The following is a 24,811-nucleotide window of genomic DNA, read 5'->3' on the forward strand; positions in this document are numbered from 1 at the left end:
CAACAGAGATCTGTTTTGGCCAGGCAATGGGATGGGACTCCCAGAAAGGCCATGGAACTCCGATTGTTGGAGATACTCAAGACCTAACATTGGTCTGCCCAAGCTACCTGCTCTATCACAACCTGCTTTGAGCAGGAGGGGGACACAGAGGCATCAACTCCTCTGATTCTGATTCATCTCTCCCCCAAAACTAGCAAGCTGAAATTGAACAAGATATTAATGTGAAAAATAACGAAGGTAAAGATCAAAAGGCATTATATTTGGACAGGTTCAGATATAGAAAAAAAATCTTAAACTGAAAATTTGGAGGAAAGATGAGAACAGAGGAAGTTTTCATTAACTCCTCCTCTGCTGTAATCAGACTAGCCATAGGAAGATTTTTATTTAAGAAAAAGACTTAAAATTTTTAAACTAAATAAAACTTTTAAACAGCAAGTAAAATATTCTGTAGTGTCTTGTGATTAAACTACTTGAGAGCATCCAAAGGAGGGCAATGAAATGGCAAAGGCTTTGATGGGAAGCCAGATGAGAAGTGGCTGAGGTCACTTGGTCTGCTCAGCCTGGAGAAGAGGAGGCTGAGGGGAGACCTCACTGCAGCCTTCTTGAGAAGGGAACAGGAGAGGCAGTTCCAGGAGGAACTGGTCTCTCCTCTGTGGTGATCAGTGACAGGACCTGAGGGAATGGCCTGAAGCTGTGTCAGGGGAGGTTTAAGTTGGATATTAGAAACAGGTTCACACCCAGAGGGTGGCTGGGCACTGGCACAGCTCCCCAGGGAAGTGGTCACAGCCCCAGCCTGACAGAGCTCAAGAAGGGTTTGGACACATGGTGTGACTCTTGGGGATGGTCCTGTGTAGGGTCAGGAGCTGGACTCAATGGTCCTTGTGGGTCCCTTCCAACTCAGCATAGTCTCTGATTCTGTGTTTAGTGAATTCTTTTCTCTCTTAGATCTCAGTTCAGCTCTCTTGAAGTTGCAGCCCATGCATTAATTTTAGTGCAATTTGTATCACAACCTAAATTAGTTGCCTCATCAACCTGTCTTTAATCTCAGCATTTTGGGTATCACAATTGTAACCAAAAGGAGTCCTTCTCAGCCATTCTGCTTTTTGTGACGTCCCCATGTTTTTTGCAGGAGGTTAAGTGACTGCATCAATTCATGCAGTAAATAATTAAATTCAAAGTGCATTTACTTGCTGCTCCCTGTTGCCCAAGTTCATCCATCTGACTTGTTTTCCTAATATGTGGTACCTAAATATCTATCCCAGACACTCTCTATATTCTGTGCAAAGAGAAATGAGTTGTCATTTAAAAGCTTCAGATTCTTTGGAGTGAATTTGGGCTGATGTACCTCAATCTCCCAGTAGTAAAGCTACAGGCAGATCAATGCTTTTGCGTCAGAGACAGAACTCTGCTCTCTAACTCCCACTGTTCCAGAAAGTAGACTACCACAATTTCCACTGCCATAGTAATTCTCTAAATAAAGGACTGTATATTCAGCTGTGATTATTGAAAGGAAGTTTGACAGAAATTTTCCATCAAAAGTATAGATAGACAACAGTGTCTATATAAATGCTGTGAAAATAGAAATTAAATAGATGATCGTTACTGCCACATAAGAGACAGACTCTGTGTGGGAACTTCCATTCATCAGAAGATTTTCTGCCTTTGTGAGAGCAACAAATAATGCTGACTGATCAGAGATTGCCTGGCCCTGTTGAACTTCAGCTCACAGGAAACAGGAGAGGAAACAGGCTCTCCCTTTGCAAACACCCAGTAGGTCACAGAGAGTTAGGAAAAAACTAATGTGGATTTATCAGAGGCAGATTGTGCCACTCTTCCTTCTATGACAGGACAAAAGGACTTTCTGTATGACAGAAGTCAGAGATGCTCTACACCTTAAATGAATACACAACTTTTTTATGCTCTTTCACAATGTAAAACCAGAATGTCCTTCTCAGAGGTTTGCTGCCAAACAGAAAGGCTGTATTGTGGGATACTCACTTAGGGCTTGACTGACACCGAGACAGAGAACATGCACAGGCAGACAGTGTCTGGAAGAGACTACAAGTACATGGGAGGACAGATTTAGAAGTCTAAATTTACTGAAATGGGCTTGAAATAAGATGATAATACCATATGAACATACTGTATGTGCAATGTATCAGTTGCACAAAGGCAACATGGAAATGGGTAGATGTGGAGATTAGACAGCATCAGAAATACACATGTGCCATGCTGTTGGAAAAACAAGTGACAGACAAACTGACTCCAAAACAAACTTCACCTTGGAATCTATAGACAGTTGTTTCATCTGTAGATATTGATGCTTCTGAAAGAATACTGCACCAAGCCTGGGCACTACAGTTCTCTGAAACCACTACAGCAGGGTGAACAAAAAAGAACCCTGACAATTAAATGTAATGAGAGAAATAACAGGTTGTTGTGTTTAGATTAGGATTTTCATGCTTCAGTTCTCTGCCACTGCTCAGGATCCCTCACCATGTTACAACTTCCACATGATTTCCATTCACATTACTCATTCTGCATCACAGATGGGTCAGATGATATTTTCCATATCGCAGCATGAGAAATTTTGTTTTATAGAATCCCAGTTCCTTTAACAATCACACAGCACTGCTCTTGTGGGGAAATGAAAGTTATAAATGGGACAGCCAGCATCAGAACTAAAACTGAGGTGCAGCTTTTTAGGGTGAGGTGCCCCCTAAAAAAGGGGGCACTGCTAATTTCCTTCCTGCCTGCACCCTTTATTTCAATATATAGGCAGAACAAAGAGGAGGCAGTGACCTTCAAGGCATTCTCTCTGTTCCACATGACTTGATTGATAAAGAAAGGACAGAGAGGCACAGCAGTGGTTCAGCAACATTACAACTTCTACTACAAAGTGACAGGAAGAAAAAAAAAATCAGTTAAGAAGGAAAAGGAGAGGCAAGAGTGGCATACTTAGAGAGACAGAGCAGAAAAAAGCCAGTGGCAGTCCCTGCTAATTGAAGAAGTCCTGGCACCTGAGAGTCCTGGAGTCTAAATGTGCTCATGGGCAACTCTAGCACCCAAAAGAGCTCCAACAGAAGTAAAAGCATGTCTTTTCCTTTTGTGCTAATATGAACCAAACATACAAAATCCCAAAAAAAAATTAAAAGCAACAGATGTCTTGAAGCAGCATGGAAATTCACAGGGGCCTATGCTTGTTGGACTCAAGCCAAAAACTTAGAAGATCCATCACATACCCATAATACTTTCCTACTGTGTGATACTCCACATATCAATGTTTCAACTCACTAAGTGTTTAGAAACACTGTATCTTCAGAGGAAATGAGCTGGATTGTTGGTTCAGGAATCTCAGTTCCTCAGGCTGAGGAAATGCTATAGAAATGTCTGAAGAAGATAAGTTTGTCTCTGACCAGACAGCATAAATGCTGTGATGACCAGATATGATGTTGTGTCAATGCCAGTAGGACGTTAAGGCCACTTGGCACTGTCTCAGGAAGTTTTTTAATTTACTGGAAGCAGGCAGAGCATGCCCTGCCCACACTGCTCCCTGGGGCTGGCAGCAGTCTCCCTCCTCCTGCTCTGCCATCCCCTGCCTTACATAAGCAAAGGTAACCCAGAGGTCACAGCAATTTCTGTCTGAATACATGTCATACAAGATATCTCCTGGCTCAGGAGCCCTTTTTTGTTTGCTTCAGATATTGCTGCCTGGTAAGAGAAGCAGAATCGTTTTAGCCTTGAGAATGGACTGTGCTTACAAAGGCATCCCCATCTCCAAGTCCATAGTTGTCAACAGGCTTGGGCTGGAGGACAAGCACAAGCCATCTCTCCTTCAGTTTGCCATGGAGGCCAAAGAAAAGGGTTTCAATCTTCATCACAAAACAGCATATTTAATATGCAATTGTCAGCAGTAAACTTCTGATCAACCGGACAAAATGAATTAATTTCTGATTTTATAGCTACAGGCTGAATATTTTTGCTCCATAGGGCACAGGAGAAAGGGGGTGACCACAAGGCTTCTCACTCCTTTTCTCCCTAGTTCTCCACCCCATTAATCAAATCATGCCCAGCCATGTGGCTTGTATGGTATGGTAGCTACATAACCAAAGAATCTCCCCCCATTCTGGATCTTTTCTCAGTCTGTGAGAGCCATTCTGCAACTCTCCCTCTCAAAACAGCAAGACGTCAATCACAGACCAGTCTGTGTCTGCATAAGAGGATAGGGGTTTGGGAGGGAGAGTTTGAAAGACTACAAAGCAGGAAAATCAAAGTGCAAAATCTACAGGTGTTGAAAGAAACTCAGTAATAACCTGCTGGCAGTGCACAGATTCACTGGAATGAGATTATGTGCTGTCAGTTTCCATCAGTCCTCTCAACTGATTGCACCATTTGATACATGCAAGCAAGGTTCTCAGGTGATGGCAGATGAATGCAAGTCATTTTTTCCATCATTTGAAAGTCATTAGGATGAGAGTGCTGCATGCACCAGAAGCATCAAATTACGCACCCATCACAGGATCAATCCCCATTATCCCTTGGGTTTTTGCAAATGAACACTGCAAATTAAATACTTCAGTGAAAGCACTTATAATTTGTTTTCTTGGTTAGCAATGATTTAATTATGCCCATTTTTAAAACACAAGATAAACAAAAGTTCTTTTTCACACACCTAACAAATCAGTATTTTACCCCTCCCTGTCACAATTGCAAAGTTACGATGTGACTGTAGAAACTAAAATCCAGTTTTAAAATAATATCTTATTTGGTTGCTATTAAACCTATTAATATTAGCATTACTAAGGATTACTTGAAATGGTAGGAAAGTACAATTCATAAATAACCAGAAACAGCAGGAAAAGGGGAAAATACAGCAATACCAACTTGCAAATATTTTTATCCATCTGTACCATATGCAAATCAAGACATGCCTTAACTTAGGCTCCCAGCCTGTGACAGCACTACACAGATTGCTAGATCAAGGCACTCAGAGGCACAGAATGGGCTGAACATATGATATTTAGACCTCATAAAATATTTTATGATATTTTGATTTTCTGACCAAAGACACAAGTATCACCAAGCATGGAACAAGCAGGCTCTGTATGTCTGTCACCTGTCTGTCATAATCTTTAACATGAAATGTAATATCCTGCTTTAGGTTTGCTGGATTTCTTCACAGAGTAAAACAATCGACACAGGGAGAATAAATCTGGGGAATATATCCCCTCATCCAGTATGTCTCAGAGAGATAGCAAAGCCATTCAAGGTGTTGCTATGTACATGACATTATACAGAACAACAAGCAGAGGAAGCAGAAAAACACTCCACAGCATATGTAAATTGAAACTGAAGTCTGTATACAGAAAATGAGAACAAAATGTAATATTTATTGAGTTCTATTCACTTGGAACATAAAGCTGGAATTATAATAACAGGTGTTCTCAGATATATGCTTGAATGCCAGGAAATTACTTCTCTGCAATTTTTGTCTACTACAAAGTATATGCTAGCAATTTAGCCCAAAATTAGCATTTCTATGTCTCCAGGCCAGTTCATCTTCAGCTACCATTCTATGTATTGTATGTACAGCATCTTTCACACAGTATTAAAAAATAATTTTAAAAAACCCAAAAAACACACCAACCAAAAAAGCACCCACCACTCAACAAACTTTTAATACAACTTGGTAAAAGTAAATCTTTCTAAACTGCAACATCCCCAGATATTACTACAGATAACCACCACACATTTTCCCACAAGTGGAAAAGGACAGAAGGTAGGCTTAGTACTGGACTTCTCTATTTCCAAAAGGACCTATTGCTACAAAGGATTAAATTGTTTTCTCTCCATGAAAAAGTAGACAAACACTAGTGAAAATGGAACTATATGTTCTTAGCCCCTTCATACCCCATTCTATGCAAGCCACTGCAGAACAGTGTGCCCCCTCTTTCACAGCTGTACACAATCTCCAAAGTAGCTGGTGAGCTGATAGACTCAAAATATTATTTCTGAAGTTCTTTTTGAATCACTATCATACTGCAGAGCAGTAGTTGTAATTCCAGTTCCACAAGTTGCTTTAGTCCCTAGTCCCAGCAGATCATTAAAACAAGGGAGGCACTTTATACACTTCATCTTTTAATAAGTTAGAAGCTATGATTCTATACAAAAAGTCACCCTTGTGGCCCCTTCACAAGCCACATACACTGTCCTAATTACTTCAAGTAACTAAATTCAGTTGTGTAATTCTGAGCTAATTCTTTTTTCCCCCGAGTAGGCAGTCAGGATTTTAATGGAAAATGTGCAGATGTGAATATCCAACTGTGTGCATTCTCTTATGTGTATGTTCATGCTTCATAAGCCTTCTACCACAATTTAATTTTCACTGGATCATAAATATCTGAAGAAAATTGAACTCAGAGGATTTTCACAGAGTAAACACTTTAAACCTTAGAGCTGGAGTCTACTCCCTGCTGTTATGCAAGCCGTTTCAAGCAGTGAAATGCATTCTGGGGCTACCAAACACAGGACTTGTCACTTAGTGATTGATTTCTCCATCTTCCCAAACAGGTCACAGATATTTGTTTCAGTCAAGGATGGCATATTCTTATCATCTACCAATGACAAAGCCAATTCTTTTTCCTACTGGGCCAGATACAAATCAAAATTCAAGACAAATGCTCCATAGTGAATCAATACTCACCAACCAACCACCTCTCTTGAGAACAATTAAGCAGCATTTTTGCCATCTGATCTTCCCAGAGGAGTGAGGGACAGCTTTAATTCTGCTTTGCATCCTTTAGAGCAAACTACTGAAATATTCAGGTAAACATGAAGCCAACCTTTTGCTCCCACCTCACCTTTTTCCCAGCCAGGGCTGTCTCCCTCTGATAACTCTAGCAAAGGAAATTTTCACTTTTATGGCCAAATCCCAAACTTCTGTGACAGAATTTACAACTAGCAGATGCAGCTGTTAATAATCCCTTTATAACCTTGCAAAAAATTGAAGCATGAATCCAATTCTGCAATCATTACTTCTGAAGCCACAGAACCCCTTCCTAAGGAGAAAGATCTTTAGAAATATCAGAAAAAGCTGTGTGACTGAGTCATCAGTTTAAGCTTGTTTCATTCCAAAGGTACTTTTGAGAAGTTTGTGTCTGTCCATGTGCTGTCCTAAAGGAAAAATAAATACAGCAATCTCAACAAAAATAACAGAAGAAATAGGTTTTTGTATTGACTGCAAAAGAATAGCCAAATTCATTCCAAGGACAGAATTAGGCTGGAAACTAACACAAGAATGTAGTTCCAGTGGAAAGAAGATGTTTTGGCCCTGAGAAGAAGTAAAGGCAAAAATACCACAGAGAGGAACCTTGCTTTGACCAAGAGTCACTGCTACTTTCCCACACAGCTGTAAATCAGGATCCCATAGATGCAATAAACAGCAAAAAGCTCATATAGCAACAAACAACAACAAAAAAAACCCCAAGCAAAATTTATTCCAAAAGAATATGAAAATGGTATCTCTAAGAGACAAAAGGCATATTTGCACTCCAATTTACAATTCTTAAAATCATGCCTTTTTATCTTGTTTTCAAATTACTATTTTTCCCCAGTTTTCTCAAGAGCTACATTTCTGGACTACATGTAGCCAAGCAAAGTCAACCCGAGTACAAAAAGCAGCCTACCACTTTAGTCTCTGAAAAACACAGGTGAAGACATCTCTTCAGGAAGGGTGCAGACATTGCAGATATTTCTGTACTTCTCACCTCTCTAGTGTTTACACACCTGGGTGTCAGCCTCAGGTAGCTTTCCAGACTTTCATCTGTCACAGTACGTACAAGACACTGTAATAAAGAGCCAGTTCTAAGCTTCTCACTTGCAGTCAGCATTGCCAAGTGCAACTGCATGTGAAGGGCAGCAGAGCAGATGCTTCAGGCACCCCACTGAAAAGAAATGAATTTTCAGGAGCCAGGGAAGACGACCCTGAGGTGCAAGGAAGTTGAGAAGGAAGCATGAAGAAGCCCTTTTGGGGGCTGTGATCAGAGTCCTTTTTGTTCTGAGGTCTATGGGATATCTCACCCCAGTAATCTGTGCCCACTATGAAGCCAAAGCAGTTCTTGAAGATTGTTGTGCTACATTGGTGGCTGCGTCTCGAGGCAGCTGGGGTGGCAGAGCAACCCATATGCCATCCATGTGAGACAACATGTGCTGTTAAGAAAGCAACATGATGATCTCCTCCTCTCCTTTCCCGTGGAGTACTGGGCACTGCTCGTGGTCTGCACACACACAGGTACAAACATGCCCATTCCTACCCTGAGATCTTTCCACACAGAGGCAGAAGTCCCCATGCTTGGTGCATCCTTGCTGGTACATGCAGAATTAAACACGGGACTTCAGCTGAGGGTGTGGAAAAATCTCCTCTATGAGCAGAGGTAAGCAAGTGGGAAAAGTAAGCAATGGACGAGAGGAACAAATGTGACATGACACTAAGATGCTCTGAGATCTCAGACACTGAAATCTGTGTGAGGGCCTCTCAGTGGCATTTAAATCAGTTCTTCCCAGCAGTCAGGGAACATGCAGCATTAGGATTCCTGGTGGTCTAATTTAGTGCAGAGAACAACAGCTTTTAGCACCCAATTAAACAAACTTTTCTCCACCATCCACGTTTATCTATTGCCTCTAACAAGTGCCCCAGCTGCCTGTGGTTAAAAACTACCCCGCTGTGTGTCCCAGTTTAACTGTGGTACTTGTTGGCAGTGATGGCCTAGAGGACGAGAGTATAAAGGGGCTAAAATGTGGAAACCTCCTTTTAGGAGGCTGTGAGAATCAATAGCAGGTAAGAACGGCAGCTTGGACGTAGGTTTTGGCTCAGGACACTCTCCTAACAACACTGATGAGGGCTATAGCAGCAGTGACCCCTTCCATATGTACCTATCTGTACCTGCATACACACACCTGTGCAGCCTGATGCTTAAATTTGTGGTTTAGTATCTGATACTAGATACTTGCCACAAGAGACTTACAGCATGTCCTTGTACGGCCATTATTGTACCACAGACAGATAATCAATGGCACCTCTTCTCATGACTCCTGAGTGCCTACAGGTGCTTTTTCAGCAGCAGATGCAGAGTATCCATATCCCCACGATGTCCTAGAGAACAGACAGCCAATGGCCAGCTAGATGCAGCTGCATCAGCAATGTCCTGAGGCACGCTGCCACCTGGTTGTAGTTTAGAGAGATGACAGCGAGCACCCTTCACTCCTTGAGCTTCCTTCAGAGCAACGTTACCTGGCACCCAGAAAAGTGTTGTGTTTGTTGTTGCAGAGAGGATGAAGGGTGATGAAGGTGCTATTTATCAGTAGAATCTGGGAGTTCTTCAAGACATGACAATTCAATGTGGATGCACTGAAAAAAAAACTTTCCCCTTTTCAGCCCCTATGGTACAAATTTACTTAAAAACACTACATTTGATGGGTTCTGCTTTGTCTAGATCAATACCTGCTTGTCTAAAAACAGAAAAACCTGCTTGTCTAAAAACAATGTTCCACAACAAGCAGGGTAACACATCTAGACCGCCTAAGGACTTTATCTAAGTCTGGACTGTGTTGCTCTGGGTAAATTCAATATAAAACACTGTCACTCACTACACATAGACATGAAAAAACCCAACCTATAGAAGGCAATGGAATGAGGAATTCAGTCCTTAAGGTGAATGTAGTCTGTTGACACATCTGCCTGTTCAGAATATCCTCTGCACATGTCTTGGAACTTATATACATGTTTAATGTCTATTAAACTTGTATTTTCAGCTTAAAACAGCCAGTTTTAAGAGCTGTATTCTTACACACATAACCCTGGATCAAAGTGGCTTAAAAGTATACAGCTTTATCTCCAGTGATACAGAAACATTCCTGTAATTGACACTGCCCTGTACCATGATCAGTCTCTCACAGTGGTCCTCTCCAAGGTACAGTTTGGACCTTTCTTAATACTTAGTACTTGTACAGTTTATACCAAGACTCTGGGAGCAATTACCAAAATGGAACGATACAGTTCAAAAGTAAGGCGTTCAATAAGGTTTTAGAAAAAAGAAAGGCTACAGGTGAATTAATTTTTTTACCTTCAGTCATTTAAAATGCTTAGAGAATTTACTTAAGAAGATAATACATTCTATTCAGACCTTTCCTGGTATCTTTTATTTTCTGGCTGTCAGCAAGAAGAAAACGTTACCTTTATGTTATACAGTCTATTGCTGAGAGACTTGATGGTGCTATTCATGTCATCCTTTTTTTCCTTCACCTTAATTAGAATTGAAGACTGAAATTGTGTGACTCTCAACACTCAGGAGATATGTAAATTACAAGGGAAAAACAGCTAAGGGCTTGCCTGCATGTGTTGCACACCAGATAAGGCAACACTCTTTCCTTCCCCTCTGCTATTACAGCATTTCCACTGCAGCATGCTTGGCCACACAATACCACAAAAGCTATTTATGGACTCTCCTATCAGTGTACACACAGTGGTTAACAACACAAGACTGCAGTAACCAGGAACATTTTGGTATGACATTTTTCTAAAGGAAACCTTATTCCCTTGATTTGTGCAGGAAAGGGAGGAGCTGCTCCAAAGCATCAGGCCTGTGGTTAAAGCACTGATGGAAGACCAGAGCTCTACCTTTGAAGATGAAATATCATTTTGGATGCTCATTTAAAATTAGTTTTAATTGATTCACTTGCATTACAAAGGCAGTAGCTTCTGAAAAGTGCTCACCTCAAGGAAGTGAAACCGCTGACACAATGTGAAGAGCTGAAAACGAAGTGATGCAGCTGACACACTCATCTCAGGGACATGGTGCATCTTGATTTTCTTAGATGGTTTCTACCTAATGCTGTCATGCAAAGGCTCTTCAGAAACCCAGGCATGATTTTCAAAACATCCAGCTCTGGCCACTGATACTGAAGGACACTGAGAGACTTCACCTGTCACAAAATTCTCTAAAATTTGTTCCTGTATCAACTTTTACTGTTTGGGTGAGATAAGAAGAGAAATAATCACTGTTGTAGCACTTGATGGCCTTGGTAAGTGAAAAATTGATCGATATTTTTCCCCCATCCCCCATGAGAATTTACAAAGTGAAAACAAGTATTCCTAGCAAAACAAAAAATTCAAAGTCTTCTCAACAAAATCATATATTATTGTTTAAAACTTTAATGTTAATTAAAATAAAATAAGGTAACTAGAAAAGCAATTATAGCTTGGATTTTCAGAACAAAAAATCTGACCAATGTTTCATTCGTATGGATGTGATAGGGCCACCAAGTCTGCTTTATCTCTTGGAAGAAATTCTGTCCACTTTATATCTCTAAAGATTTGATTAACTTCACTTTATGTTTTATTCCATGAAGGACAAAAACTAAGGTAAACTGGCAGCAGATAATCAGAGGCAGTACCAACCCTCAGCAATGACTTGAGCTGATGTGCACTCCTGGTGTCATGAGGAAGGATGCCAGTCCACTGCAACATCCCCCTTCCCTTCTCTTTCCCCGACTCTTATGTTTGCATTTGCCCATTGTTGTGGACTGATAATGTTGCACAAACATAAAACTAGTTCTTATGCCTGTAAATGGAAATAATATTTCATCTGGTATAAAAACCATGCTAAGATACATACTTTATTTTCTTCCCATATTTTTGTGTTGAATACTGTACTGTATCTTCAGGGGCTTGAGCTCTTACTTCTAGATCATTTGATATAACAAACCAAATAAACAGTCCCCAGATAAATACATGAATGGAAGCCATCACCTTTGCTATTAAAAAAGGTCTATTTAAGTCATATAGTACAGAGAAATAAAATGCTTCAGCTCCTCTCAGACACCATTTGGGAAAGAATTATTATGTTAGAGGCACACAGATATCACAGTTTTATTTGCCACAGTTGTAGCAATTAGGTTTATTGCTATACAAGGTGCTAACAAAGAGCAAAGAGTAGCAGAGCCTGTCTGGTTTTCAAATTATTTTGTGCCTTTGATGGCAGTTTTTAAACAGCTGCTTTCAGAGCTTCCTCTTTCTTGTTCACCAAACCACTCTGAGAAATATCACAACAGGAACAAGCAAGTACTTTTAAAACCATGGCAAGAACATCACTGTGAACCACATCTTTAAACAAACTGCTGTCCTCTTTAGAAGGAAATTCTGACTGTGAGTTATTCTAATGTGAAAGACAACAAATGGTATTTTGATTTGTATTTCATGAGTCTTTCCCAACACTAATGAGGGCAGCCTCCCAGCCCTCCTCCAAAGACAATGGTTGTGATTTCTCCTCCTGTGGGGGAAGAGAGACAGTGAAACCAGATGAGCGCCTTGTGGGTCACAGAGATAGGTTGGGGTACACGTGAGCTCAGCTCATGGTGCTCTCAGCTACCAGATCCACGTCGTGACCCAAGCCTGGCAATCACTTCTTCCCAGACAGACTGGTCACTGCTGCTGCCCAAAGTGAAATTCTTCAGCCAAAGGAAAACTGGAGGGGAAGGGACAAATCTTTCACACCTTTTTGCCTTTTTCTAGCTCTTTACCTTCTGAAGATCTTAAACACTTGATTGCCAATGGTAAACAAGGAGACATATCAACTCCTTCACTCCAAGCCAGCTGGTAGGTAACCAGCAGCACCTAAACAGGCACTGCCACATCACAACAGGATGACTTCTTATCACTTGCCAATGTTATAACACAATAGGAACTTGATTCAGCACGATCCTCCTCTTCTTTCCAGATCATGCAGAAACATTGTTAACTATAGAAAATTGAAATTGCTGCCAACCTGTAACTCAAACAATCAAAAGCCTCAGATGTTGAGCTGGCCCTGCCGTCCTGTAGCACGGGAAAAAATATCTGGCAATATACACATTGCCAAGTTGTTTATTACTGAATCAGATTGCATCCATACATATCCTAAGCAATCTGTTACTAGGTGCTGATTTTTTTAATAACTTAATGGACTTTGAATAGTTTCCAGAAAAGAATGCTGGACCTCAAGGTTGTGTTGTTATTTTGTTCAAATGAAGCAACAATAGCTGAAAAAACTCTCATGAGTCCTCAGCAGAGGTAGGAAAAAAAAGAATTCTGCATTGTGGCAGACCTTGAAATCAGATCAAAGAGCAACTGTGAAGCATCCTCTTTTAAACTGCAAGAGTAGATGAAAAGAATCCTTTACCCTTATGCTCTTAAAGTGAGACTAGATCTACAGCCTGGAGAGACCAGTTCAGAAACAATCACAATCAAAAAATATTTCACAAGATGTAAACTGTTCAGTATACAATAGATCTTTGAACTGGATGATTTTGGAAATTTATTCTGTCATACCTTCAGTCCTGCAATTTTGCATCATCAAAGTGAAACTGAAATACCCAGTTTTAGCATTAGCTAAACTGATCTTCTATTTCTGCAGACTGTTTTGCATTAAAATATGCCAAAATGTCTTGCAGAGTCCATTAAGTGGCATTCTTTTTTGCAGGAGAGGAAGGGCAAATGATTCTCAGAAACCTGCAATGGCCCCCCCTGGAAGTCCTGGAAGAGCCCTCAGGATGCTCTGTGGATTGGGGGCTGTGGTGATTGCAGACCACTAGCCCCTCTTTGGGGTATAATGACAAGACCTGAAGAGTGTTTCTTCTGATGAAGCAGACTCGTGGCTGTGAGACTGCATGCCAGGTGAAGTTTGTTGTACCTCCCAAAGGCATACTTTGGAGTCGTCTGGGGTCCACAGTGGCATCCTCTTGCTGCCTCAGGCAGCTGATGTTCCCCCAAGCACCTCCCTCTCAGTCATGGGGGCGGTGGATTGTGAGAGTGGAGAAGCCCACGGGAGATTAATTTGCCACATGCACTTTGGCACAGGGATGCCCCACGCTGAAGGACCAAGCTGGGCAGTTGGGCAGGCGCTGGAGGCAGGTGGCAGGCATGGTGGGTGCATGGCACTGTGCCCAGGGCTGGTGGTGTCAGCACAGACACCCACACAGATCAGCTTTCTCCCTAACTCACTGAGCAATGCAGGCTCAGCAGGTGGCAGAGCCTGGGTACGGTCTTCACTAACTGAGATCTGAGTATCAGACAAGATCCAGGGCCCAGACTTTCAGTAAACACTGGAAGAAACACAGAATTGGGCTCAAAACTCAATGCCTCTTGCTGCTGGTTGAGGAGATGTTTCTGAATTCCTTAGTCACACAGCCTTGATACAGTTGGTCTCAGCATGGATCTGAAGAAACCACAGCTACAATTGTCATAAATACATAATACAATCCCCCTGCTATATCTAGAGAATGGCACAGCATTTCCCCATAACAAACTTCTGGTTTATTCTGTGCTACTGGGTAAGATTTTGAAAAAGAATAAACCAAATATTTGCTAATCTTTTCCGTTTCAAGGGCAAAGCTGTACAGTTACACTCATGCTCTAGCTCTTCTGAAAAGGGGATGGTTACAGTGAATCTGGTTAGTTTCTGGTCTCTTTATAAGCACAACACACAGGTTTCTCTGTGCATCCTTATTGTTGTGTCAAATAAATGTGATTTTGTTATTTTCATAAAGTTCAAATAATCATGAATTTACAAATTCATAGCAATTTCAAATAAAATCTATATTCACATCTCTGAATATTGTCATCTGTCCTTAAAAACATGTCTAGCAAGCACCTGTAAGGAACATGGTGAGCCCAGGTGAGCTACACACTTGGCAAGAGCTTGAGGAAGTGAATTTTTCTGAAAGTCAAAATGCAGCACCTGCCTGAACTGACCTCAACTGATACAGGCAAAAGTGCCTGCTCCATGAGTTTCCCAGTATTCCAGCTTCCTTTCAAAGCTCCCCAAGTCTTAGAAAACACTCCTGGCCAGCTGAAGGCACTGGTGTCTTCTGGCAGCCTACATGCAGACCTGCACTCTATTTCCCCCTTTAAGCATGTTAAACCTGGCAGGGACCTACCTGTCTGCCAGCTGCAGTGTTCCCAGAAAAGTTGATGCAGAGAGCCTGTCTCCTGAAGGTCCACAAGGAGCCTGCCTATAAGAACACCATGAACCCTTGTCCCTTGTAAGGGCCTAATCTGAAACCACACCAGAGATGGCAGAACAAACTACTCTGTTTCACTTCTAGTAGTAGCCAAGGTCTTGTTGTAATTATATATCTACACAGAGTGTGTGCTGTATCCATTTATACGAAGTACAAGATTGTATTACAGTATTACATCACAGACTAATTTTGGTATAAAACAGCATCCCTTAATCTGAGGGGGGCAATAACTCTCAGAACACGTAAAGCAGAAGGACTCGTGTGTTGTACCTTGCGTGGAGATCTTGCTGATTTATCCATTTCCAATAAATTCATCTAATCATCTAGAAGCAGTGAAGTTAGGATTTGAGAGCAGCTCTAGAGCCCACTGAAGTCATCAGGTACCTCATGGCTTTCTGGAAGCTTTGGATTCAGAGTGCAACAGCCGTTCAGAACCTAAACCTGGGAAAACAGAATGTACAAGAATAAACGGGGCTGATCACAACTGTAGATACAGAGCTTGTGGCAGCTTGGTCTACTTGTACTCAGAGAATCTAGGGTAGAGGACATGACAGGCTTGGTTTCTGCAAGGAGATGGGGCTCATGTGTCCCTTGCAGGGAGCCCAGCTCCAAGTAAGATTGCCCTCATTAACAATTATTTTTCTTTTTCTCTTGCAGCACATGTTGGAAAGATGCAACAGAGCAGAAGGCTAAAATCTCAACTACCCAAAGCTCTCCATCCTAATGCACTCCTCTAGAGCACAGCAGGGCTTTGAAGAAAGACAAAACCAGGCGATGAGTATTCCAGTGGCAGAATTTACTGCAGAGCCCTGAACAACTGCAAGACAATGCATTATATTATGTTTTAGACCCTATGTCACTTCCAGCTCACCCAGATTCACACATTGATCCTGCAGCAGGATCCATACAAGCATGAAGGCTGACATAACACTAATTACCCATGCCCATTAGTGGAACCTCTTTTCCTGTACAGCTTGTAGCATCTATAATAATTTTACAGGGGATGCACCAAGAGGTGTAACTGAAACAAAATTCCCTCATATGAGAAGCATGGATAACACATCATCCTCTGTGCTGTATATTTAATCCCTTTGTGCAAATTCTTGTACATTTGTGCACCTTTGAGGTAAAAAGTATGATAAAATCAGCACTATTCTTTTTATGATACAGATAGAATTTTCCAAAATCCAATCCTCTGCTAAAAATGTAAAGATAATACAAAGGTTGCAAATGCATTAAAAAGTAAGCAGTATAAAATTAAGACGAGTTTTTTACTGCTGCTGCAATTAGAAACAGATCAGAGTCTGGGTGTAGCCATGATATTTTCTGAAAAATCCTTTCCTTAGGATTTTTCCTCCTGAGAAGCTGAGAGGCCTCAGGAACAACATGTAAACAATGAATATCTGCTGCTGTGGGATGCAACAGTGGATCTGTGATTGGTCTCATGTGGTTGTTTCTAATTAATGGCCAATCACAGTCAGCTGGCTCAGATTCTCTGACTGAGACATAAGCCTTTGTTATTCATTCCTTCTTTTTCTGTTCTTAGCTAACCTTCTATAGAAATCCTATCCTCTATTCTTTTAGTATAGTTTTAATATAATATATATAGTAAAATAATAAATCAAGCCTTCTGAAACATGGAGTCAGATCCTCATCTCTTCCCTCATCCTCAGACCCCTGTGAACATTGTCACATCTGGGTGTCACAAACTACAATGCTTTGGCAGATGTAAAAAAGCCCCAGCAAGGCATTGCATGGTTTTCAGTCTCTTCACCTCACACAAAGCTGAGAGATTTTCTAATATAGAGAGATAAACCAACACCCACATACACATACAGTGAGATCTTGTACACAAGTGTGAGCAAGCCCTCGAGGCTGGCACTCAGATATGCTGAAGGCAAGTAAAGGTCAGCCCATCTTCATACCTGACTATGAATAGCAAGGAGAGGGCTGGAAAACTACTGTGTTATTTTTTTATACCTGAGACCATACTTAGATGCCAGGGATTGTTAAAACAAACAAGTAGGATAAAAGGCTTCTCTTTCTGATGGAAGAAAAAATAGGAAGAAAGAGAAAAGATGGGAGAAAACCACTAGAACACCCGGTGGAATGTTGTGCCTTGCCAGCAACATTAGTCTTCCTACAACTATAAGCCTTCCTGAATATAGGAAGTTGTAGAGCCACAGGAAATCTCTCCTCAGTAGCAAACCAAAACCCACTTTCTCTACTTGTATTATCTTGAACACTCTACATGTTTTCTTTCATATAGGAAAACCTGGAATTAAAGAATCTGGCAGAATCTTTGAAAAGCTTGTTGCTTGGTCTCTCAATTTCAGCAACATAATGCTAAAGGTAGGAAATACTTTATAAAATAACCTTCTGTCTCCATAAAACATGTTTATAAAAAACAAAAGACACACCAGTAACTGCTGTCTCAAAACTACATAAAACAAATTTACACTCTTAAAATTATAAGTCAAATGAGACTTCAAAACAAAGCTATAATAATTACTCCATTATTATCACACTTCTAATGAGAATATACTAATTTTTGGAAGTCAACTTTTTTTCCTAAAAGTTAAACCCCTTTTTTTCAAAGAATTGGAGAAGTAAAACCATTCCATTCATCTAATAATGCAGTGTGAGACTACATAAATGCAAATGTGCTGCAGAGCATAATCAGCACTATACACCTGAGAGTCACAGAGTCCTGTTCAGCTGAGTAAGGTTTCCTGGATGAGCAGGGAGCTCTGGCATCCAGCCCATGTAATCAGCATACCAGCTTGTCATGGACGGCTGTACACAGTCATGGACATGTATAGATATTTCAGAAGCTTTTTATGACTTACCATATGTGTCTGAAGTCACCTCAATCTGTACTGAAATTACCAGAAACTGCTATAAATGCTGTAGTTACTTTTTTTCCCAAATATATATAATTTTGGTATCTAGTAGTTTGTGTCACACCAATAAACTCATCATGCATTGGAGTGTGAATACACTGTTGAAAGTGTTGATGCTGTTGAAAGATTATATCAAGGGCATGGGGAAACATGATTAAGTTCCATGTCACTGAGTTCTCTCATTTTTGTATAACACATACAGTCACTGTTACATGAAAAAAAAAAAAAAAGCTTTATTACAATGAAAGGGAAATATCAACCAAACAGAAATAATGTCAAGCAGAAGCGTAAATCACAGGCAGGTCTGACAAACCAATACCATGTATTAAAGTTGCTATGGATGGCCTGAGGCAGAGCAGCACAGTTTTCTCAAGTGTTATGAAAATAGACAATGGAAGGTACACTGTACATGTGTTCCAAACTGTGCTCACCTTCAGCTGGCGTTCAGCATGGTGCTGGCACTGAACCTGTGGCCAGCAAAGCTGTGCCCGTCTGTTCCCAAGGGGAACCTGGCCCAGGTCTGGGAGTTCAGCCATTCAGAAGGAAACACTGCAGTACTCCTTGAATCATGGAGGGAGGGCAGTGATGGAAAGGGTTTCACATGATCTTCCAAGGCAGCTCATGTAGCATCAGCTGCATATTTGGACTCTCTTCTTCTACCACCGTATTTTCAGTTTTCAGGTTTGTAGTCTTACATTGGCTGTAATTTCCATACTTTTGACTAGATTCAGTTAGCCTAGCTCCCTGTGAAAATCCGATTTCCAGGATCAGCCTGTTTATATGTATGTAATAAACTTCTAATGCTGATTTCAGGCCAATCAGACAGATACTGGAGATATCAAATATGATGAGCTCAAATATGATGTGTATTTTGGAAAAACAGAGTGAGGGACACCAAGGTTTAGATTTTGTTGGCCAATTAACTTCAATGAGACAGGCTGCACATAACTGTGGAAATATTTGACAGAACAAAGGCTGTAAAAAAAAGTATGGGAACTGTACAGGATACATGGCAAATCCAGAAAATAGTAGTTTAATTTAGTTTTTAAAAGCCTATGAATGAAAAGGCTCAAGACCATAGGAAACTGAGTTTCCACAGCATTCTCTGTAGCCACAGGCCTTGATATACACACCTTTGTGAACAAGATAAATTTATAGCAACAGCTACATTTAAGCTAATATTAATGATGTGATTTTCACTACTAAGCTTTATTGTCTTCTACAATAAATGGGATTGCTGCTAGAATCTGAGGGAATTTAACAGCCATGCTGGGCTGGCCATCTCTGCACAATGCTCAATAAAGATGCTGCACAGTTTCTGTTTACCTAAAAGAAAGAAGAACAGTCTGTATATGTATAAACCAGTTCAACAGAGAGAGTCAAAGCTTAATTAATGGCTCTGGTTGATTTTAACCCCATTGCAATCAGTGGTGGGCTAACACTGGGGATGGTGGTGGTGATGGTTGTGTGAACTGCACTGAGCAGCAGAGCAGTAACAGCTGAACATCAGTCCCAGCTGCTTCCAACACAGCCATCTCTGGGTCACTTCTCATTCCAGCTCAAATAGTAATTTCCACAAGAAATAGACTTCTCTGCTTTCAGCAGGGCAGCAAAGAAACCCATATTTCTTAATACCACTTCTGGGAATTCTGCATTGCAGTTGTTGGAAGAAACTGCTAGTTTTATACCTAAAATTTAATCAAAGTATTTCCAGGATTTTTTCTCCCGTAATTTAGTGGTATTTCTCTCACAGGCTAACCAGAATTATTTGCAAACTGTTATGGCTACTGCAGACAAAAGAGGTCACCAAGCTGCAGCAGTAGCTGTAATTAACACAGGAGCATACGTCAATACGTAATTGACTTCAGAAGGAATTCAGAGCAGCCACAGAACCAAGTAGCTCTGCCAAGCTTTAGGCATCCAAACAGCAGCTACTCCTGCCACAAGCTGGAACAGGAGCAGGAAGAGACCGAGAGGCCCACTTTTTCCTGCAAGGATTTTTCTGAGATCATCTTCCTGGGATGCACAGTCACATCAGACCCATGAAACCTACCCTGCTCAGGGATCCTCAGTTTATGTGAGCAGTGATGGCAGAACTTCAAAGCTCTTGACCAGCCAGCAATTATTTACCATGGCTTGAATTACAGGACAGCAGGACTAGGTATGATGAATATGGGCTGCAGCTACCAAGATGTTAGATTGTGCCATGGGGTCAGAATGCAACATTTCAGCAAAAAGTGGAGCCTTAGGCAGTCATACAAGGAATCTAGGAGGAATGGGCTTGAAGGATGATTTTTTTGCCTGTGAGAGCAATGTGCTGAGTAGTTGTACAGAAGGAACAGCTCTTCTTTGAGAAGTAAGCTAATAATCCCTTTTTTTTCTCTGTAATTAGTCCTGATAGTGAAAGGTATAGTCCATCACCCCCCCATCAGAAACATAGACAGTGACCATTTAAGAAAGTTGGAGATCCCAGCCAGATGCACGCAGTGTTTTGCAAGGGTGGGACATCAAACATCCCTATTCTGAAATGAACCATAAGGTGGCACTGCTTTAAAACATTACCTGAGAAAATTTTCCCTGACATTTTCTGTGCTCTACAAAACTCCATAGAGTTCCCACTTTTAATTTAAGTGAATCAAGTCATTCTACAGAAACTGCAGTGATACAGTGAAGCATAGATCATTGGCATTTGTACTTTCACATGTATTATTTTCTCAGAAATTGCTACATTTTGTTCTGAAAACCAAAATGTCTCAGATACTTTGTTCAAGCACTGCAACATGCATTTCAAAATTTATGTTTTTGTGTGTAACAGCCAGACCTGTTTTCTCTTTATAAAACCTTTGACATGTAAGACCATAGAGATTCTGCTCTTTCTCTGAGCATGGCAAGAGCCAACAAAGCCACTTCTGACAAGTTATTTTCTAGTTCACATCTAATGTACAGGACAAGCTGTCACATAAATGCAGTCTTTGCAAGTGGAGTTGCAGGAAGTTCCTAGTGGATATGGTAAAATGAACTACAGAAATACCCTGTGTCTATTGATTTGCTGCTATATTAGACCTGGCCACCATTTGAAATGAACGGTGAAAGGGACATAAAGCCACCTACAGAAAGGAGACTATGTTAGTCTGAGAGAATAGTAGGAGTGTGATGAGTGATTCTTAACAAACTTCCTGAATGCAAAAATAAGGACCCTCCTGAATCTCCAAATCCCACGGGCACAGAGAACCAGCTGCTGTTTTTGTGCCAGGGTACAGTACCAGTTTTACATAGCACAAGAAAAAGAAATGGGTCAGAAAGTAAATGCTCACCAACTGCGGAACCTTCTGTTGGGTTGTCCTGTAAGAGCCTAACTGATCTGAAAATAACAAGGCCATGAGTTCAGGTCCCCCTTGATCTTCTGTATCCAGCCAGTCTCCTGCCCTGCAAAGAACTTCTCAGCTTTCAGGCAGTGCTTTGCTGTGAACAATGCAAGGTCTTTAAACCACTGTTATTTTTGCAGTCTCTACCACAAAGTATGGCTCACCCACCTCCAGCTACCACATGCTATGCAGAAGAACACATTAGGAAGAGATAGCAGAACTACCTGAGCTCAGCTTTAGATATTTTCTTTCTTGCAGGTACTTTTGATCTAGCTTTGCGTCCCAGTAGTGACCTTGCACTGGCACCCTTTCAACCAATGGACCAAAGTGTTCAAAAAGCCAGTGAGGTGTTGGACAGGCCACAGACCCCGTTCCAAGTTAACCACGTGGCAGAATGATAAACCAACATCTGCCTACAGCTGACTTCAGGATGTGCAATGGCCAACTGACCCAGGCTGTGTGTTGACAGGCAAACATCTATTCATTGATGCATCTCTTTGGAGTCATATATTCCCTCTGCCCATGGAGCAGAAGACACACTCAGTACACAGTCTGGCACAATGCAAAGCAGTTAAACAGCTGGAGAGACACCACAACTGTCCACGCATATCTACATGAGGATGTTCTCACTTATTATTACCTTAGTTGCATTTCAAATGGGAGAACAGACTATTTCATGTCAAGAATGTAAACACAGATCCCATCAGAGTGCAGTGACTCAGATGATTTTGAGCTGATCCCTACCATTCTGGCAAGGTAATGGGAAGTTTATTTCAACTGCAGTTGGCTGAAATACCTTTTGATTTAAAAACCAAAAGACAACAATAGTGGCAGACAGGAGGATGGATGAACTTGTGAATATCAGCATTCAGAGTTAATAAAATTCTACCAGTAAAGTTCATATGATGAGTTTTAGTCTAGTTTTTTTTTTTTTTCCTATTTTGATCATCCAAGATAGTCTTTATTTCAAATATCACCATAGGAGCAGTAATTAATTCAAATTAAGTGGGCTTTTCTCTAAATGAGCAAGAAAAACATTTCAAAACATTCTGAGCTTTGAACCTTAACAAAAAAGAGATTTATCTTTAAAACTTTAAAATACAACTTTTAGAGAAAGCAAGATTATTTTTTTTAAGTCTGCAAGTACACTATGGAATGGCACACTGGCTCTCTTTAAGAAGTAGGCTACCAAATTCTCCTCTTCTGTCCCCAGTCATAGTTAACTGAACACTACCAATGGCAGGGAGAAGCTCCTGGACCTACTTGATCTTTTTGAGTTGGAAACTAACAACAGTTACCAAACTGGAGCCCAAACATTGAACACTACTAAATTCTTTGAATCCAATACAGAAGCACTTTGATTATACCAGCTTTGTGTCATCCCAGATGAGGTTATGACTCTTAATGCTCCTGTTGAATATTGAATATTTCTGCCATATTCAGAAAGCTTGATTATCAAAATTATCCTTCATTCTTTGTGTCTCATGGATAAGTGAAGTTTATACATTTTATACAAAACAGGTTTTATACCTCATTAAACAGATCTGTCTGTATTTCCACAATGTAATTCCCAAATAGAATCTGTGCAGTTTACATGCTCATGGCTGGATAGCATGATTATGGTAACTATACAGTAAACTGGGCTTTAGGTCAGAAACTTCTAGAAACCCACAAATCCAGTGGTAGGGATCCAGCTTTGGAAGCAGATTAATTTTCTGTGCTCCAAACAGGCATGCAAAATGGCACTGTTTATTCAAGCTGTTTAGCTGAACAACACTTTACTCATGTCTAACTTACACTGGGCACTAATCATCACCTGTTTTTAGCAAGAGGAAAAGTCCAGAAGGCAAATCATACACAGCCCAATTGGTTTAAACTAGTACTACAAAAATGTGACATGCAGATGCTAATTCTTAGTCTGTTGTAGCAATGCAGGATACTCACACAGAGTAAGTTCAGCATGTGAGTTCACATACCTCCTTTTCTAGACACTGGTGAGGACTACACAGAAGTTCCCAATATGAATTCAATCCCAGGTGTTTACCCCAAACACAGAAGTACACAACAGTACTTGTGAGGCAATACTCACTGTAAGACACACAGCCAAAGTCTGAGGGATTACCAAACATTTTACTCATTGACCAGCCCATCTTCTTGGGAAGCACCCACAGAGAGCACAGGAAGGTTCACAACTGCCAAAGCATCCCAGGAGTCTTGTTCCTGAGCAGCAGCATGTACCACTGGCTTACAGAAAATTCTCAAATATAGCATTAGTGAAAACTGGGGCATCACCTGCCCCTTTGTTTTCAGGAAGACAGTGGATACATTAATCCAGTCCTTCATTTTGAGTAATTTTTGTCTCCCTTTCACCTCATTATCTGAAGAGCATCCTAGCAGCATGAGATAGCTAAGAGAGACCTGTACCCAAAGTCCTATTCACAAGGCAATGCCATGCAGAGGTGATGGCTCTGAGGGGCCTTTCAGGAAAGAAGTGGCCAAGTGGGGTGCAGTGAAAGAGAGGGGGAAGAAAACATCTCTGATAGCTGCCTCACCCCCTGACTGCAGAGAACATGGAGCAGCAGCGAAAGCCACAGAAGGGGCCCAGAGAGTAAGCCATGAAGGAATTGGAAAGAGCTACAGAAACTTCACATAGCAGGAGATGGGGACTAGAGCTAAAGAAGCCAGGCACAGAGCCTGGAGGTAATTCTGAAAGGATGCACCACTGGTGGATGCACCCCAAGAGGACAGCAGTATGACTGAAGGTGGGAGGCAGTGTTTGTGGGAGAATCTCCTTTGGAAGGAGAGCAGAAAGGGAAATGCCTGCAGAAATAGTTATTGTGAAGCTACCTAAGGTACAGAAAAAATGCCCTTTGTAGCTTCTGAAACAATGCTACTGTGAGCAAATTAACCTGATCAGCCTTTGAACAAATTGAGGTGTGAGACTGTACAGTTCAGAGAAATTTAGTAGAAATGTGCATCAGAATCAGCAGGGATACAGCAAGTGAGTTTTATGCCATTTAAAATGCCTCAGAAGGATTGTTTAATGGATATTTCAATACCCAGATACTTAATTTGATCAGAAATGCAATTATCTGTGTCCTAGTTCTTCAGTATACCTAAGTATTTGTCTTACAAGATATTACTTCACATGAATCTCTAGATTTATACTATATAAATACCTACATAAAAGTCTTGAATTATGTTCACTGAAAGCTGATCAGAAAACATTAGTACTGCCAGTAAAACACATACCTTATGGTGTTTGCATTAGTAATCCTGACTAGGTTTTCATTTTTACCTTAGCTTTTTACTCATGAAAGAAGATCCTCCCCTCCAAAAAGAAAGTTATTTTATACAGCTAGAATCAGTTTACAGACTTCATTGAAAAACTTCATTCATCATCCTGATTTCTACCCTTTAGTGGTCAATGTATTTCCACACATGCACTGCTCTACACCATTAATCCACCTGTGGGAAGGCAGTTTCCCC

The 24,811-nt window shown here is 40.9% G+C and overlaps 1 protein-coding gene across 2 annotated transcripts in view; it reads right to left on the bottom strand.

The window, feature by feature from the left end:
• TMCC3 (transmembrane and coiled-coil domain family 3) overlaps positions 1-24,811 on the bottom strand; it is a 128,595-nt gene that overhangs the window by 92,158 nt on the left and 11,626 nt on the right. Inside the window, exon 2 of one of the 2 annotated variants that reach the window (XM_054277398.1) lies at positions 15,325-15,495. In XM_054277398.1, coding sequence (XP_054133373.1) covers positions 15,325-15,369 — 45 coding nt within the window. In that variant the 5' untranslated portion in view covers positions 15,370-15,495. Of the gene's footprint in view, positions 1-14,970; positions 15,045-15,324; positions 15,496-24,811 lie in introns of those variants that run through there. The other variant, XM_054277407.1, reaches the window with a different exon arrangement.

This window comes from Melozone crissalis, unplaced genomic scaffold (genome assembly GCF_028551555.1).
Source record: "Melozone crissalis strain CALT ecotype California unplaced genomic scaffold, PUWL_Pcris_2 ptg000004l_1, whole genome shotgun sequence".
Classification (NCBI taxonomy): Eukaryota; Metazoa; Chordata; class Aves; order Passeriformes; family Passerellidae; genus Melozone; species Melozone crissalis.